The following is a 12,698-nucleotide window of genomic DNA, read 5'->3' as shown; positions in this document are numbered from 1 at the left end:
CTGAAAAGAGAAAAACGTTTTCTAAAATAATGAAAATAACTTATAGGGCAAAGAACGTTCAAGATGCAAATTATTTCTAAAGAGACCATTCCCCTTATCTTTAGTCTGCATAATAACTTATCTTTCTAGTCACCATTTCCTGACTATTTGAGGCAAGATTGAACTCTTCCTATGCACTTGTTGTTTGTACCATATCTTTTGGCACTTTGTTGCAGTCTAAAATTTTTTGTTCTATGTGAATAGAACTTGTTTTGGCAACAAGTTTATAAATGCCCTGTAGACAGAATCATGCTATTGTTCTTATTTGAATCTACCCAACACTGGCAGTAGTTAGGCTATATATATATATATATATATATATATATATATATATATATGGTATTTATATACCCAATATTTATGAAATCCTATATGTAGAAATACCTTATATTTATACATATATATGTACAGGCACCTGCATTTATATATGTATATACATATATGCATATGTATACATATAATACATATAATATGTATACACACATAATAGATACATATAATATGTATACACACATAATATATACATATAATATGTATACACATATAATATATACATATAATAATATATACATATAATACATATGCATTTGTATACACATAATATACATATATGCATATATGCATATGTATACACATGTAATACACATATATGCATATGTGTACATATATTTATAAATATATGCATTTTATATATAATATATAATATACAGATAAATACATATGTAATTTATTATACATATATTTATACGTATATGATATTTATAAATACCATATATTTATACATGTAGGATCTCATAAATATTGGGTATAAGCAAGTAGGTTATAAATAATATTTTAGTATATCTGTATGTTAAAATTATAAATGTTTATCCCAGTGAATATAGATATCCTGAAAACAAACCAATGGCAAAGATGTATGATTGGTGGAATGCTGTGAGAAACAGATAAATGGAAAGGACTGAAATTTGCTTTCAAAGCTGTTCAAGTAATTTGCTGGCAATAGGATCTTTTTTTTAGTATCCTGTTTTCTTATAACCATAGGCTTTTCTCTTATTACCAACGGACATTCTGCTCCACAGACCAAGTTTATATATTCCTTTTGTCTGGGTGGTTTGGGCTGCCATATTCCATTATGCTTCATTTGAATGATTTTATACTTGAGAGGTCATTGGAATATATTATAGTGTGTATTTTCATATCTGGATGCAGTCTGGCTTAGTTGCTTAATTACTTTAGATGTATCTTAGGTCTTAGGTGAACCACTTAGTAGTCTTAACCATAAAAAGCAATCTTAGCAGAAATCATAATTTGTGAGTAAAATTAGAAATACAAACTTATTCATACTGTGTTTTTAAATGTAATATCTGCTTTTTTTCTTTCAGATTTTAATTTTAGGTATAAATATGTGCAGCTAATACTTTATTTATTTATTTATTTATTTATTTTGAGACAGTCTCGTTCTGTCACCCAGGCTGGAGTGCACTGGCACGAACTCAGTTCACTGCAACCTCTGCCTCCCAGGTTCAAGTGATTCTCCTGTATCAGCCTACCAAGTAGCTGGGATTACAGGTATGCGCCACCATGCCTGGCTAATTTTTTGTATTTTTTAGTAAAGAGAGGATTTCACCATATTGGCCACTGGTCTCGATCTCCTGTCCTCAGGTCATCTGCCCACCTTCGCCTCCCATAGTGCTGGGATTACAGGCATGAGCCATAGCAACCAGCTAATTATTTTTATTTTTAATTTTCATAACCATTATAACACAAAATGTACAAAACTGGTTTTTAAAAATAGTATTAGAAGTTATATGGCCATTAAAACCCATAAATAATATTTATATGCCAACTTCTGCTTACTGGAATAGGCCTGCTATCACAGTGATAAAACTTTAAAATAAGGTGGATGTCCCAAAAATGTCAAAATGTTGTAGGTTTTAAAACTGTGTCAGAAATCAAGCCTAACTTTTCCTCTTGTTCTACGAAATTCCAGTAATCATTGTTGAAATTAAATGTAATATGAGATTAATATAAAAGAGGGCAGCAATTAAAAGGCATTAAATTGTATCGAACCTGGATTCACAGAACAAGAATTGATCCAGTTTTATCTGTAGTCAGTTTTTCTTTCTAAATTAGGAAATGCTCTGAGAGAGAAAGAGTAATATAATGCATGTGCCAATGACACTAGTAGTGTCTAGAAAATAATTCAAGATAATGATAAAGTTGGGTCAGAAAACTATCAGATATTCCACATTTTCAATTCTTACTATAGCATTTTTCCCCTCACTGATAATTCAGTAGCCTCCTGTTCTATCCTCTTTTCCTACTCTATTTTTGTTCGGGTTGTTTCTGTCCTGGAAAGACTCAAGACACTAATAAGAACAAGCTTTGTTCCTTTCTTTCCACATTGGTTTGGGAGAGATGGAAATGGGTGTGATGGCAGACACAAAAATTACAAGTGTCAGGACTTCGTGGAAATTTTGACCGAAGACTAATATATTTATGATGATGCCAAAGTCCTATTCATTCCTTCATTTAGGAAATAATTTCTTCTTGCCATATACTGTACTATAGTAATACTGTAATAAGGTAGGGAATGTGAAGATAAATAAAATGTGGATCTCACTTTCCTGCATTCTATGTACAAAGCCTGTAGCAGTCATATTTACAGAAGTTGTATTCTAAGATTTTTCTCCCTATCTTATTTTATTATTATTGTTTTTTGACATGGAGTCTCGCTCTGTCACCCACTCTGGAGTGCAGTGGTGCGATCTTGGCTCACTGCAACCCTCCGCCTCCTGGGTTCAAGCAATTCTCCTGCTTCAGCCTCCTGAGTAGCTAGGATTACAGGCATGCCCCACCATGCCCAGCTATTTTTTGTATTTTTAGTAGAGGTGGGGTTTCACCATGTTGGTCAGGCTGGTTTCGAGCTCCTGGCCTTGTGATCCGCGCACCTCAGCCTCCCAAAGTGCTGGGATTACAGGCGTGAGCCACCGCGCCCAGCCTTCTCCCATTTATAACATTATAACACTATACATCCCGCACTCATCCCCAGGAGCACTGTATCTTTGCATTTTACTCTTTTGGTTTCCTTGATACTCCACTGCTATGGTTCTCTTATCTCTGATTGGTTTCCCTTCATCTTAAGGAGGTTTTTCTCCTTCTACCAACCTTTTAAAGAAAGGCATCTCCCCAAGCTTCTCTTAGATATTTTGTTCTTACCTACATACTTTCTTACGAATCCCAGGCTTCAACCATCATCTTGCTGTGGTTAACTCCTGAAAATTACATCTGCAACTGGAGTCCCAAACTCTCTGGCTATTTCCTGGTTCAGGTTTTGTTTTGTTTTTTCTTCCCTGGCCTAGATTATTGCCCTAATTGGTTAATCTCTCTCCTCTCCATGACATCCACCTTTCTCCCTCCTATCAGTTATTACTGATTAGAACATGTCACCATCCCTCTCAAAACTTTAAATTACTCCAGGTTGCTGTTCAAAAGCCTCATTATGACATTCTCAACCTCACTTCTTACTCTCTTGTCTATCTCCACTTATACTGTAAGTTTTATGCCTTAGTGGCACCTTTGCACCAATAAAGCACATTCATGCTTCTTGCATTTGTTCCTATCCAAATTTACCAAAGGACCCTTCCTCTCCGTCTTTACTTTTCCACATCTCATCTTTTAAGGACTAGCTCAATAGTCATTTTCTTAAAAACTATTAAAGAAGTAATCACTTCTCCAAGTCCAGAAAACACATATTATCTCTAATGGTGACAGCCATTTTATGCCCTTAGCTGGGTTTTTTTTTTCTGCTAAAATTTGTCTTTGCAAACGTTTCTGTCAAGCTGGACAGAAAGCACTTTGTGGGTAGGGATTTTGCTTTTAGTTTGTACCCTCTGTAGCTCCCAACACAATGCTTGTTCAGAAATGGAGCTCAATCAGTACCAGTAAATTAGGCTAAACACCCTGGTGCCTAGCACACATTAATACTCAGTAAATATATATTCAATCAGTAATTGGATGGGTAGATGAACAAATTGTACCCAATACACTAAATTACAATATGATAAAATATTTGAATAATTTTTTGAAATATGATTTGGTGGTACTTCAAGTTTGTTAATATGATTAGCAAATGACTAATGGTTCAATATAGCTGGGAATACAAATAGGGTCAACTAAGGACAAAATAGAACAAATATATAGATATTTTATTTCTTCCCCCCCACTCTGAAATCATAAGACATATAAAGAAATAAATAAGAGAGCACCATTGATAAAATATAGAAGGAAAGAGCATACTATCTTTTAAGAAACAAACAAACAAACAAAAATACAAAAGGACACAGAAGCATTGTAAACCCAGGATAATTACCAGGTACTAGCATTGTAGATGTGAGTTCTGGAGTTTCCAAGAAATCCACATTACTTCTTTGGAATGTCTTGCTATAATTTGTCTGAAGGTGGCTGTATAAATAATTATAGGTTAAGGCTGTGCATTTTTATTTACAATCTTCCCGAGTACAGCAGAGATCAAATTTGATCAAGATGGCAAAGTTTGGGATGATTTGGATTAAATAAGCTCCTGGATACAAGCTTCTTTTAATGGTTGTTCAGCTTTCAAAAATGACTGAGGAGTAATTTAATAATTGTCATCAGAAACTTTTTTAAAAAGGTTTTAAACCAGGAGAACATTACTTTTTTAGAGGATAAAATAAGAAGTAGATTTTATTGCACCAAATTTAAATATAAGAGAATATTATAGCTGTCGGAGTGTTTAAAAACAAGATAGATAATAAGAGACTGTATATTTTACATTTCTAGATAATAAAAATAAATCTAAAAAACTATCTGAAAGTGTTGGCCTGGAAGCACAGAGTCGAATAAGTTACCTTGTTTCCTTCTATGGCTGAAATACTGTTGGTGTCATTTTGCCTTCCTTATAGCACACAAAGTGCCTTCAAAATTGCCACAAAAATAAAACTTTTAGATGAAACATGGATCAACTGAATTTCCAGGTATTCTATTACTTCCATCACCATATTTAACACCCTAAACATGGACTTATTTAGAGAGCTGTATTCTCTGTACCATTTTAAACTGTCAGGAATTGTTATATACTCTCAGAAGAGCAAACATTTCTTTCATTCCATTTTAAAATTATATGTTTGTTTTCTATTAGTAATTATTTTAATTTTTAAAGAAGCTGATTTGTTTTGAATTTTTGACAATGTCTTGAATTTCCACTTTATTTTTAGTGTTTAAAGACATTTAGAAGGTATTGGGCTGCAGTGACTCTAAAAATTATATGTAGTTTTATTGTAAAATAAAATAACTGCACAGACTATCCTATAAAAAATTAGGAGGTAAAGCTTTTTTTTTCCACCTCACTTTTGTCCATCCTTTGTCTCCACCCCCACCACTACCCTCATCAGCTTTAGACACTCATACCCCCTATCTATATCTTCTTATCTGAAAACATCAGTAAAATAGTAAGACTCAAAGTGGGATCATTACCAAAAGTATTTGTACTTCAAGAGAGAAGTGGTTTCTAAGCCATTAAATACATTTTTTAAAGTGTGTAGAATTCACGGTAATGGGCAAATGGGACAGGTTTTAAGGTAAGGTAAAAGAGAATGGAGCTTTCCTACAAATCCTAAAATTACATCATGCATATTGCCATCTTCCTGGCTTCACATAAAATGAGGCTTGCTCACAACTTACCTATTCCATACACTACTATTCTCCCAGAACTCATAGATCATGTAGCGAGATTCATTTGAAAGCTTCTGTATAGAAATACTGAAATGGAAAATAAAAGGCATAATTAGCTACTGGAAATTAAAGATGCAAGCTAACTTTTCTAATATCCATATGTAGTATGAAACAATCTTATCCATTAATAGAGGAAACAATCTAAGGTGCCTGCATGAAAATCAAACAGATTTGTCAAGAATTTATTTATTCTAAATATGTCTGTTAGGCATAAGTGTTTGTTTGTTTGTTTGTTTTAGTTTTCTGGTTTTGCATCATGAAAACAGTCTCAGTATATTGCAGACATCACAAATGTAACTTTTGCAAAATTGTGTTCATTCATTCAAAAAGGTTTATTGAGCATCTGTTGTGCTAGGCCCAGAAAAATGTGAGTGCATGCTACCTGCCTTTGCCCTCAAATGTAGCTGTTAGGATTGGCCCTATCAACCACCATACCTCTGCCAAATTCTTAGCCATACAACATTCCTGTATTGACAGATTTTGTGTGGGTCCTGCTCTATGCCATTTGAGTCACTTGGACCACACTACTGCTATACAACTGACTCCTAGTTTGCCAATACCTAATGGCTCTCTCCCTCTTTCTCTTTTTTCTCTTTCTCCCTCTCTAACTCTCTCTCCCTCTGACACACACACACACACACACACACACACACACACAAAGTGCTCAACGTTGTCTCTGGATGAAGTTTGAGAGTCCACATTCTGGCCATAATTGCAAGGGTTTTTTGTTTTACTTTTAAATTTCTTTTCCAATTTGAGTGAGACAAATTTGTTCCTTCCAGTCCTTTGACTAGCCCGAAGGAGGAAAAAGTCTACATAATATGTTTTGAAGGAGTGAAGAAAGCAGGCTGGCTGAAGACATAGGTTGAGGTGACTGCAAATTTAATCCTATAGCAATGAGGAGTCACTGAAGGATTTAAAGCAGGGAGAGTGACGTGGCTAGAGATGTATTTTAAAAGATCCTTCCGATGGCACAGTGGGTTTTGTATGGAGGGTATTATAAAGTGGAAAGAACAGCTGGAAAGATAGTGAAATAGCATAGGTGAGAAATGATGAAGACCCAAATTAATTTTGAAACAATAGAGACAGATTCATAAACTTAAGAGTGGGAGACAAAAATAAAGATGCCTTTAAAAACTGAATTACAAAAATACAGATTGTTCAGCCTAATGGTTCATAATATATTCATATTAGAAAGCAAAAAGAGGGGTTGGAAAAACAATAAGGCTTTTGGGTTAACAAAGAACTTACCAGTAAACTTAACAGTAAGAGAACAAATAACTTACCAGTAAAATAGTTGATTAACGTAGATTTAGGATTTACCTAAGTGTGACCAGCAGGTGGCAGTAACTACACACAGATTTTAATTTTTTTTCTTTAGTTCTGCTTGTGTTTTTTTCAGTTGTTTATCTAGTTTGGTTCATTAAGGTATGATGCAGCAAATATTGTTTTTAGCTCAACCTCAGATTTTCTGGAGAAAGGTTTACTATGGAATCATAAGAATTAAATGGAAGGTGGAATTTGTGATTTTCTAATCCCAGGAGTTCATGAATGTGCTCTTTGGGGGTTCACTAAAATCCCAGAAATGATCTGCAAATTAATATGCATATATATGTTTTCCTAGGAAGAGAATCTATAGCTTTCATCATAGTTTCAAAGGGATGTAATCCCCAAACATAACCTTCAACAGTATACTGGACAAATTACAATCCATATCAATTTTCTTTAGGATAAAGTTTAAAATACTCAGCCTTGTATTTCAAGCTCTTCATCAACTGCTTCCTGAAAACTAATTCATTTGTTTACTTATTACATTAAAAGCCCACTTATCCTGCTATTTGAACCTTTCATTTTCCAGGCTAGCCATAAGACAATAGGATAAGAAATTCATAAAATTTTAGCATAATGCTAAAGCTTTTGAAGGAGTAAAAAGGAGGACATCACAGTATGAAATGGCAGTGATTTAAAGTATAGCCCAGCAGATCTTCCACCATCCACCATTTATTAGCTGTGCCACCTTGATTCCAATACTCAACCTTGGTTTCCTTATCTGTCCAATAATGATAACAATACTTTGAGAATTAAAGTGTTACATGTAAGGCCAGGCACAGTGAATCACACCTGTAATCCCAGCAATTTGGGAGGCCAAGGTGGGTGGATCACTTGAGGTCAGGAGTTCAAGGCCAGCCTGGCCAACATGGTGAAACCCTGTCTCTACTAAAAATACAAAAATTAGCTGGGCACATTGGCACGTGCCTGTAATCTCAGCTACTCAGGAGGCTGAGGCAGGAGAATCGCTTGAACCCAGGAGGTGAAGGTTGCAGTGAGCCAAGATCAAGCCACTGCACTCCAGCCTGGGCAACAGAGCAAGACTCCTTCTGAAAAACAAAAACAAAAACAAAAAAAGTTACATGTAGAATTCTTAACTCAGTACTTGGCTTATTCTGTGTGTTTGTGTATATGTTTAATTAGTTGTTAGCCCAATAGCTAAAAGGAAAGTATCACTTTCATTGGGCGAGTAGCTATGAAAGTTAAGCCTTAATGGTGTCAAAGCTAAGAAGCAAAGCTAACAGAAACAAAAGGAATGGGGTGGGAGGAAAACCAGAAAAGAAATGGAGGGAAAATGTACATATCTATTAAAGCAATGAGAAGCAGCAAGCTAATAATATAAGTATTAATGGTGGTGGTGATGATTTCTACATGTATTGCTCTGTTCCAGGGTCTAATTTAAGCATTTTCCATAGATAAGCCATTTTACCTTCACAGTTACTTTGGGGGTCATGTGGCTACACTGTCCATTGCCTCCCCAGATAGTACTCTCCTCTTACTAACATGACTCTGCCACTGTTCAGTTTGCAATACACCCAATGTACCAGTCAGTGTTGGACTGAGAATACCCTGATAACCTTACTCCTTTCTGCTGGACACTTGTTTCCTAGCCTTCCCAGTGGCCAGCAATGACCATGTGACTTGAATTCTGGCCAGTGAGATGCAAGTGGAAGTATGCTGGGAAGCAGGGACTCTGGGAAAACATTTGCATCTTCAGGATCAGACATGAGAGGAGAGTTTGTTGGTTCTCCCTTTTTCTTCCTGACTGTGGGCCATCTGGTGAAGAGCCAGAAGGCACATCTGAAAGACAGATCTGGGATCTTTGATGACAGCATTAAGCTGTAGAAGAACCTTGAGATTGTTGCCTCCAACTTCTTTTTGAGAATAATAAATGTACTTATAATAGAAGTAACTGTTACTGTGCTTACTCTAGATTGCAGTTGCAAGCATTCCTATTTGATACTGGAAGGTGCTGTTGTCATCTTTGTGTATTTATTTCTCCATTGTTTACAGATAAGGAAACTGAGGAATGGAGAGACAAAATGTCTTGTCCATGGTCATCACAGCTGCTAGTGAGTAAACCAGACTTTGAACTTAGGCATTTTTGCCTCCAAAAGCTGCACTCTGACAAACAGTTAGGAAACCTAATAAAGGTGACTGACAAGAAGCAGATGCAGTGATGAAAGTGCAGATTCTGTCTCAAAGGCACATGGGTGAAAGTGCTAACCAGAATTGCTTTACAGAATGGGTACTTTCAGTTAAGGGCCAAAAAGACCAATATGGGGCAATGACATTTAAGGGCATTGATATTTGAGACTATACCGTATAGATAATGACACACAATGATCACACTGAGACAGCAAAAAAAGTCCAATTGTGAAATAATTTTTAGAAAGATTTGTCAGCAGTTGTTAAAGGCTTAGGGCTTGAATGAGTAGCTTTGGATTATTTGTAAATGTAAAACTGCACAACAACACACCTGTGATTTGTTTCTTATGTGATTCTACTCATCCGAAACAGCCTGTGTTTTTCTCCTTGAAATCTTCATACTTCCTGTGACACTTAACACTCACTGGCTAAAGCAAGAGTTCTTTGGCTAAGCTGTCTTTGGATGCAGGCCCTAAAAGCTTCAACCTTGAGCTTTGGGAGACCTTGAATATTCCTGGATGCTGGAAAATGTGTCAGTGAAATGGCTTCTAGGGGAAATGGATGTGGCTCAGGAACAGGTGGGATTAAAGATTTTAAATGAGGAAACTGCCCATAAAGGACAGGACTTTCCCTCTTGGCTTCTTCCTTCCCCATGTGCATGTCCTACCTTAAATCACAAGCAAGGCCTAACCAATGAAGAAAAGACATGGCAAGAGGGCCAGTCATCACATTTCTCCATACCAAGCTGTGGGTCACTAATTTATTTCATCTATATAATTACTGATTAATGAGGCTGGGCACGGTGGCTCACTCCTGTTATCCCAATACTTTGGGAGGCCGAGGTGGGCGGATCGCTTGAGTCCAGGAGTTCAAGACCATCCAGGGCAACATGATGAAACCCTGTCTCTATAAGCAATACAAAAATGGCCCAGCCTGGTGGCTCATGCCTGTAATTCCAGCACTTTGGGAGACTGAGGCAGGCGGATCACAAAGTCAGGAGTTCGCGGCCAGCCTGGGCAACAGGGTGAAGCCCCGTCTCTACTAAAATACAAAAAATTAGCAGGGTGTGGCAGCATGCGCCTGTAGTCCCAGCTACTTGGGAGGCTGAGGCAGGAGAATTGCTCGAACCTGGGAGGTGGAGGTTGCAGTGAGCCAAGATCACGCCACTGCACTCCAGCCTGGGCAACAGAGTGAGACTCCATCTCAAAAAATAAATAAATAAATTAGCCAGGCATGGTGGCATGCACCTGTACTCCCAGCTACTTGGGAGGCTGAGGTGAGAGGATCACTTGAGCCTGGGAGGTTGAGGCTGCAGTGAGCCGAGATTGCACCACTGCACTTCAGCCTGGGCAACAGTGTGAGACACTGTCTCAAAAATAAATAAATACTGATAAATGATTAATGATTCAGTGTGCCACCATTATTTCTTAAGGATGTCTCAGAGTTGATTCTTACAATGTAATCCTACATTCATATTCCTTAGGCCCTTGACATGGAGTTTTGAATATATTCAAATTCTCGAATTTCGTAGCTGAGTGACTTTAGAAATCATTTTGTTCTATTTAACGACTATTAAATTTTAGGCCATGAACATGATTTTAATTGTGCTCTACCTTCATAAATGAGCATCCCATTTTCCCAACTGGAGTCTAAAATCCTTGAAAGCAAAACTATTCTCTTGTTCTCTGGTGTCAAGAATGGTTCTGAGAACATACCGTGTACATCACTTATATTCAATTGGTACCTCCCTATGACAAAAACGGGGATTAATGAGCCTTCATGATTACAAAATAAGTGAAGAATAGTGTGCGTATGTGTTGTATCAAACAGTGTGTGTGTATATGTTATAAACATGAGTCCACATAATCTGCTTGAGTTTTTCACTAACTTAACTTTTTAAAAACTCATTTGACTACTAAAACAAAACCTCTGTAACTCCCCATACTTCGGAGTCTCCTAATCAAAAACTTATAGGGCAAAACCTCTAATTCAGTGGCCTGAATTTAAGAAAGCAAGACCTTGTTGTAATTGGAACAGGAGTGGACTTGTGTGTTCTACTCCTGGTTAATCACAGAAAATCCAGGAAACTCTAAGGATGACCAAATATTGACAAGAAGGATTAAACACTGGTTTTAGAGTCAGACAAACTTTAATAAGTTTTTTTTAACCCATCTGAGCCAGTTCCTTCTAAGCTGGATGTAATATGTGCCTCTTGATTATTGCTGTGAAGATAAGAGGATAGGCACAGTGGCTCAAGCCTGTAATCCCAGCACTTTTGGAGGCCAAGGCAAGAGGATCACTTGAGCCTGGGGGTTCAAGACCAGCCAGGGCAATATGACGTAACCCCATCTGTAAAAAATTTTTAAAAAGTATCCAGACATGGTGGCATGTGCCTGTGGCCCCAGCTACTCTGGTGGCTGAGGTGGGAGGGTTGCTTGAGCCCAAGAAGTTGAGGCTGCAGTGAGCCATGATTGTGCCACTGCACTACAGCCTGGGCAACAGAGCAAGATCCTGTCTCAAAAATAAATAAATAAGAAAATAGGTGCAAAATGCCTAATCTTGTTAGTCCTTAATAATATCTGTTTTATTTTATGGCAGTATTTTGTGCCTAATCATGATGAGACTAAGCTAAACGTCATGGGAGAACAGAACCTCTGACATTCACAGAGATTTATTTTCTCAGCCAAGCACTAGGCAATTGTGCTGGGTGCATTGGAGCATGACTGATGGCATCAGGGGCATTTGATTATCAATTGATACAGGTAGAAAATTGAATTTGATTAACTGGTACAACTGAAAAATTGAATGTAGACAGGCACACTGGCGTAACATCTATACCATATATATTCCACGTGGGTGTAGTGATTCCCTGAGGCTCATTCCATCTGATATAGTCTACATTTTGATAATTCCAGTAAAAGAAATTACCTGAAAAATCAGCAATAAGAAGTGAACAAAGAATTGTATGAAACAAACCAGTCTTGCAAAGTAAACAGAGAGGCTGAGAATCTATCTTACAGGAAAAAGATGCTCTCCTTTCCTCTACTTCACAGCAGGAGCTGATGGAGCAATTTATTGTGGTTATTGAGAGAATGGAATTTGCAGCAGGCGGCACAAATCTATCCACTCTCTCACTCCCCCACAGCCTGTTTCCCTTTCCCTGGGGCTGTTCTAGTAGCTTGAGGTCATTTTCCCAACACCCATGAAAGTAGTGTTTCTGAACCTAAAAAATAAACTTGTGTGTTTTTTTAATAAATATAAAACATGCAATCAATCCCTGGAGATTGTAATACACTGAAATAGACTTTATCTTCTCTATATCCTCATTAAAAAGAGTTTACTGAGCTCTATTTTGGGAAGTTTACACTGTGAACAGTGTATATATGGGTTCTGCTTGCATTTTTCTTTTT

General features: G+C 36.9%; 1 protein-coding gene across 2 annotated transcripts in view; it reads right to left on the bottom strand.

Annotated features, from left to right (window-relative positions):
• The window catches only part of NECAB1 (N-terminal EF-hand calcium binding protein 1), a 173,965-nt gene that overhangs the window by 2,195 nt on the left and 159,072 nt on the right, over positions 1–12,698 (bottom strand). For both annotated transcript variants that reach the window (XM_054497726.2, XM_063668958.1), the window contains 2 exons: positions 5,761–5,838; positions 4,412–4,503 (listed from right to left, as the gene is read on the bottom strand). In XM_054497726.2, the coding sequence (XP_054353701.1) occupies positions 4,412–4,503; positions 5,761–5,838 (170 nt within the window). The remainder of the gene's footprint in view (positions 1–4,411; positions 4,504–5,760; positions 5,839–12,698) is intronic.

The sequence above is a fragment of the Pongo pygmaeus genome, chromosome 7, assembly GCF_028885625.2.
Source record: "Pongo pygmaeus isolate AG05252 chromosome 7, NHGRI_mPonPyg2-v2.0_pri, whole genome shotgun sequence".
Taxonomy (NCBI): Eukaryota; Metazoa; Chordata; class Mammalia; order Primates; family Hominidae; genus Pongo; species Pongo pygmaeus.
Note: the sequence above shows the minus strand (reverse complement) of the source record. Positions and strands in the feature narration are given on the sequence as shown.